General features: G+C 44.7%; 1 protein-coding gene across 1 annotated transcript in view; it reads right to left on the bottom strand.

Moving 5' to 3' along the window:
* Positions 1–1995: 1995 nt before the first annotated feature.
* The window catches only part of LOC311030863 (dual specificity protein phosphatase 3-like), a 4211-nt gene continuing 220 nt past the window's right edge, over positions 1996–5986 (bottom strand). Inside the window, exons 2-3 of the mRNA XM_084036891.1 lie at positions 2827–3059; positions 1996–2277 (exon numbers count right to left, since the gene is read on the bottom strand). Coding sequence (XP_083893017.1) covers positions 2048–2277; positions 2827–3059 — 463 coding nt within the window. The 3' untranslated portion in view covers positions 1996–2047. The remainder of the gene's footprint in view (positions 2278–2826; positions 3060–5986) is intronic.

The raw sequence follows: 5986 nt of genomic DNA on the forward strand, positions 1-5986 counted from the left end.
GGACCCACTGAGACTACAGACCTGTTACAGACCAGTGGTGGGGCCCACTGAGACTACAGACCTTTACAGGCCTGTAGTAGGACCCACTGAGACTACAGACCTGTTACAGACCAGTGGTGGGACCCACTGGGACTACAGACCTGTTACCAACCAGTGGTGGGGCCCACTGAGACTACAGACCTGTTACAGACCAGTGGGGGGACCCACTGAGACTACAGACCTGTTACAGACCAGTGGTGGGACCCACTGAGACTACAGACCTGTTACAGACCAGTGGTGGGACCCACTTAGACTACAGACCTTTACAGACCAGTGGTAGGACCCACTGAGATTACAGACCTGTTACAGACCAGTGGTGGGACCCACTGAGACTACAGACCTGTTACAGACCAGTGGTGGGACCCACTGAGACTACAGACCTGTTACAGACCAGTGGTGGGACCCACTGAGACTACAGACCTGTTACAGACCAGTGGTGGGACCCACTGAGACTACAGACCTGTTACAGACCAGTGGTGGGACCCACTGAGACTACAGACCTGTTACAGACCAGTGGGGGGACCCACTGAGACTACAGACCTGTTACAGACCAGTGGTGGGACCCACTGAGACTACAGACCTGTTACAGACCAGTGGTGGGACCCACTGAGACTACAGACCTGTTACAGACCAGTGGTGGGACCCACTTAGACTACAGACCTTTACAGACCAGTGGTAGGACCCACTGAGTCTACAGACCTGTTACAGACCAGTGGTGGGACCCACTGAGACTACAGACCTGTTACAGACCAGTGGTGGGACCCACTGAGACTACAGACCTGTTACAGACCAGTGGTGGGACCCACTGAGACTACAGACCTGTTACAGACCAGTGGTGGGACCCACTGAGACTACAGACCTGTTACAGACCAGTGGTGGGACCCATTGAGACTACTATCCCTTTAAATTGCTGAAATTTTTGTTAAAACAGTAAAGGTGAAAAAAACGTTTTCTTACCTTGTTTCTTTGTGTTTCTAATCTGATAAACTTGTTTTTTTTTCTTTTTTAATATCTTATTTTTTTAATAAACATCTTTTTTTCTCTCTAATTTCTCATTATCTTTATCATTTCCCATTCTGTGTATGAATGTTTTGAAACTTTTGCTGCTTGACTTTCTGTCGTTTCAGGACACGTGCTATCATCAGTCTCAAACACAACACCATCATACTGAACCGCTGAGGCTTCTGGTTTTATAGTATTGTGACTCGGACCCTGCTGATCTTCATGCAGTAGTCCTATTGCGCCCTCTACAGGACAAAGTGCCAACTGACCAGCAATCCTTCATCTGCTGTAGTGTTAAATTTGTGTTCAGTATGTGCTGACGTCATCATCAACCAGTGTCATGACATCACATCCTGCTCACTAACATAAGGCTTCATAATTGGATGGATAAACAGATCCATAACTAAGCTGACAAAGGAACAAACGATAACACACGCTGCTGTTCCACATGGAACTAAAACAGATCGGTTCAAGAACACATTCGTAAAAAGTGCTGACTGAGAAAGTTCTCCACTAACGTTGAATGAATTTTACAACAACTTAAAGCACAAAAAGCTTAAGCGTCCAAGCATTCTTTTTGTCCACCTGTTTCTCAGATGAGAAAACAAATAAAGAACTCCTGTTCTTAACCCATGAACTCAGGGGACAAAACCATCTGGATCACCAGAATGTTTCCCGATCCTCTCCTCCTCAAGAATTCCTATTGTCATATTAAAGAAAAAAGCTATTGTGATATCCTCCAGAACCCTGGAATCGGATTCACAGTGTCTGCTTGGGATCCCCTGAGGGATCGGCTGGGACCGAGTGGAGACTGTGGAGCCAAAGGAATGAGGCTGGACGAGAAAAAGCAGGTGTCACACCACTTACATTTAGTCCAAATGCTTATGAACGTTCCTGATGTTCTTCTCTGGAATAAAGATCAGCAAACTCATGACATCAGATCATTTTACTCATTATCCATTCTCACTTGTGACATATCTAATATTCACAATCAATGCAGTGTCTTTTATTTTCCATCTTCCTCCTCGTCTGCCTCATTTGTTCCGGAGCTTTCCCTCGGCCTCAGGTTCAGCTGACAGAGCTGCCTGAGGAAGCCGTCGTTGGGTCCGATCTCTCTCTCCTGGCGCACCGTGGCCAGAGCGGCGTGGACGTCCATGTTCTGGCGGAGCATCAGGTAGGCTACGACCAAGGAAGGCGAGCGGCTGTAGCCCTCCCTGCAATGGACGTACACTTTACCTGCAGCAGGACAGAAGAGCAGCTCACTTCACAGCATCGCCATCCGACACAGAGGAACGTCAACGTTCATTTGGAAACAAAAATCTGCATTTTTTGGGCAACTTTCACTCTCCTTTCCAACCGAGTTTGGACTTTGTGAAGTGTGTAGAGACTAAGCCCCGCCCCTTCCAGTGTCCTTCATAGGATATTATTTTAGAAAGAATATGTACCAATTCCTCAATGGTTTTATGTACAATTATTATTATCATGGACAGCTGGGATCGGCTCCAGCCCCCCCGTGACCCTGAATACAGGATAAGCGGTAGACAATGGATGGATGGATATTATTAGCATGTATTTATTTGTGATCATTCTGAAGCTGTCTCACCATCTTTGCACTTTATCTGAATGTTATGTGGCTCCTCTGCTTCTCGTTCTGCCTTGCATTGTGGGACAATAGTGTCTTTAGCTCTGCATGCTGACCCAGCATATTGATAATGTGTTCAGCATGTGACCTCTAGGTGACCTCTATGATTTTCCAAAGAGGTATTTGACAGGTTGACCTCAGACCTTTTCCGTTTTTGTGCATCAGCGCCTTCTCGATGAAATCGGCCGCCTCTTCAAAGTAAACGCTGATGTCGAAGTGGTCGGTGTCGCTGGCTGCTACGCCGTGGTACACGATGCCCGTGCCGGCATAGAACTCGGCGTTGGTGTTGACGTGCATGAAGGAGTTCCCCTCGGCGGCGTTCAGGACGTGGGTGATGCCCTGGCGCTTAAGGCGCATCACGTTCGTGGCCAGAAACCTGCATCAGATCGTTAAACGAAACAAATAGAACATTTCTAATAGACATACTGCTGATGTTGAGTGAGATATCAGGCAAAATACAATGTTCTGTTTGTTGTGTGTTTATATACATACATAGACCAGCACCGTCAAGGTGCAAATTCAGATGTCAAAGTTCACCTAAGTTAAACTCAACCGTTATTTGAACTGATTTTGACCTTTAGACATTCCCCAATGAATTCTCTCTTAACTCTGTTTTGGTCTCCACCAACTCTCCATAAATCAAACTCTTTAGCTGCTCAATGCTCCACTATATTCAACTGTCTGGTAAATGCCCACATGAAAACTGAAATAAGTGTGTGACGTAGCCTTCGTTTAAAAGGTTTGTCATCTTCAAACCCAGGCCAAGATAACCCCTGATGACATCACTAGGCTTTGTTTTATTCATGGGTGAATTTACAAAGAATGGACTGTGGTTGCTGATAGCACCATGAATTTAGCATCACTTGGTATCTGCCCGATCCGATTCACCAAATTATACTGCAGCAACGATTTTAGAGCAACTTGTTGGGTCAAATCACAACGATCCTTCTAGCAAAGTGTAAAAGTTGCCTTGGCGCCAGGTTAACATGATAACCTCCACCTACAGGTTCTGGCCGTCGAGGTGCAGAGGCATTCCTGGAAACTTTGAACGCATTTAGGATTTTTTATGCCTTGGTCAGTAGAAAGTCTATGATGAAAGTCTGTCAAAGATGTGAAATCCCTCATGAATGTACTTCATGTACAAACGGAAGGCACTAAGAATTTCACCATAACGATCTTTGTGAATTGGACTCTTTTTTGCAATTTTGCACCACATGTAAGCATATTACTGGAGGTTAATGAATGCAAATATCAGTGGACACTCTCTGTGGATGCTTTGTGAATCACTTCATTTTCTCTCACATTTTGGTTCCTCTTCCCTGTTGCATGCACGTTGGACTGATTAATATTGGCTTTTTTGTAAAGCTGTAAATAGTTGAGCTCCAGACTACAAGTATTTCAATCAAAACGTCTTTCTCCACATGAGTCGCTTTGTCTTCTGACAATGAAATACAGCTACGACACCTTATGCAACTCAACCCCGATCAGCCGTTCAAACAAAGCTCCTTCATTAGGTTGCATGGCTGGAAACCGTCTCACCGAGCACGCTCAATGTAGATTCAGATTGATTGATTGGACGTCACGATAATATTTGTTATATTTTGTTTTGCAGGAAGAAAAACATTTAGATTTTTATAGAAAATTTGAAGAAATGTATTTATTTTTTTGTATTTTTTTCAACATATATTGTTAAATTGGTGCACATTATGGCCGGGATGTGATCTACAAGGCACCTTTCATTTTCATACTTGTCTTTATTTCCCTGTAATGCATTACATTATGCTACTGACACCAGCTTTTTAATGAAATCTTTCATTTTCCTTCATCCCTTTTGCTTTGCCGTCCATACAAACGCGCTGCACTCTTGCAGAGGGATCTGCTGCTTCCCCCTGAGAACCTCGGGGCCTGCTGGAACACTTGGCATCTCCTGCCTTTTAAACGCAGGGAGCTAAAAATAGAGTGGACGCGCCGGTGCTCATACTGAACACAACGTCACGCCTCCACAGGAAGAAAGGAGTCTGCCAGCCTTTCAGGGGAAACCGATACATCACAACAGAAACGAGTGAAGCCTGGCTGCATCGTGTTCTTCACAAGGCTTTACAGAGAACACTTCCTCCAGACACAAGTGTTCCTGCTCCGTCCATTATCAGTCCTTTAGGAAGGCCGGTAAATAAAGAATGAACAGGAGAGGTTTTCTCACATTGCCTTGACCCATCGAAGGGTTTCTATTTTAAAGCTTTTAGCTTTAAAAACATTTCAGATTCAGAACACACATTTTACAGTGTTCTCCCAAGCTCCACACCATGTACTGTCCATCAGCACATGTTGAAGAGCTGCCATCCACTTGGACAGTTTTCACTTCCATAGTTGTTCTTCATTTTATTCTTTAAAAATGGTGATCATGTGACGAAGCGATCACAGACTGTAAAGAAGAAATGGACATCGTCGTCGTGGTTTTGTGGACTACGGTTTTGAAGCCTCGAGTTCGGCATTTTGGCCGTTGCCATCTTGGAATTTGTGCAACCAGTGAAGGAAGTGACCATATTTGGACTGTGGAGGCGTGATGTTTGATCTGAGGAACACGAGCGTCAGATCAGCAACCTTACTGGATATGGATCAACTTTACAGCTCCGTGTTAAGTCATCTGAGTAGCTAACTGCATCGGTAGCCACTCCGGCGAATCACAAAGTAGCCCCGGCCTAAAGCATCCTCTGAGGAGTCGCCCCCTGATGGCCAGCAGATGACACACTGGAACCATCCTTAGCACAGCACCCCACCATAGAAATTAGAGTTGGGCGATGTTACATCACCATCATGATGGACTGCCAATACATAATAAAATAAAATAAATGCATACATAAAAATAAAGAGTAAATATTATGTTCGGTTTTTCTGTTGTGGGGAACAGAGCCCTCATGGACTGATGTCACCTCGCTCACCAGCTGCTTATTATTACATCCTCCTCATCCTCCTGTTCCACAACATTCCTCCACCTCTTTCTGTTCTGGCAGCAACATAAAACTGTACATATTTACATATGAGCTCATTTAAAATGACAGTTCCCATTCATAAAGCCCATATTGGCCCTCATAGTAAATGACTGGATTGTTCTAGAGAACATGAAGGTCCTCATCGTTGTGTTTTAGAACACAATCAATGTAAAAAACCATTCACACACGTGTCTGTGCTGCTCTACGATCAATGTTAATAGAATATAAAAGAACACTTGGCGGGATCGGAATCGATCGTTTCATTCGTTGACTGTGCGCGAGCGGAACTAGCGGGCGACACGTTGCGCAACAC

The sequence above is a fragment of the Eutrigla gurnardus genome (genome assembly GCF_963514095.1).
Source record: "Eutrigla gurnardus genome assembly, chromosome: 20".
Lineage (NCBI taxonomy): Eukaryota > Metazoa > Chordata > Actinopteri > Perciformes > Triglidae > Eutrigla > Eutrigla gurnardus.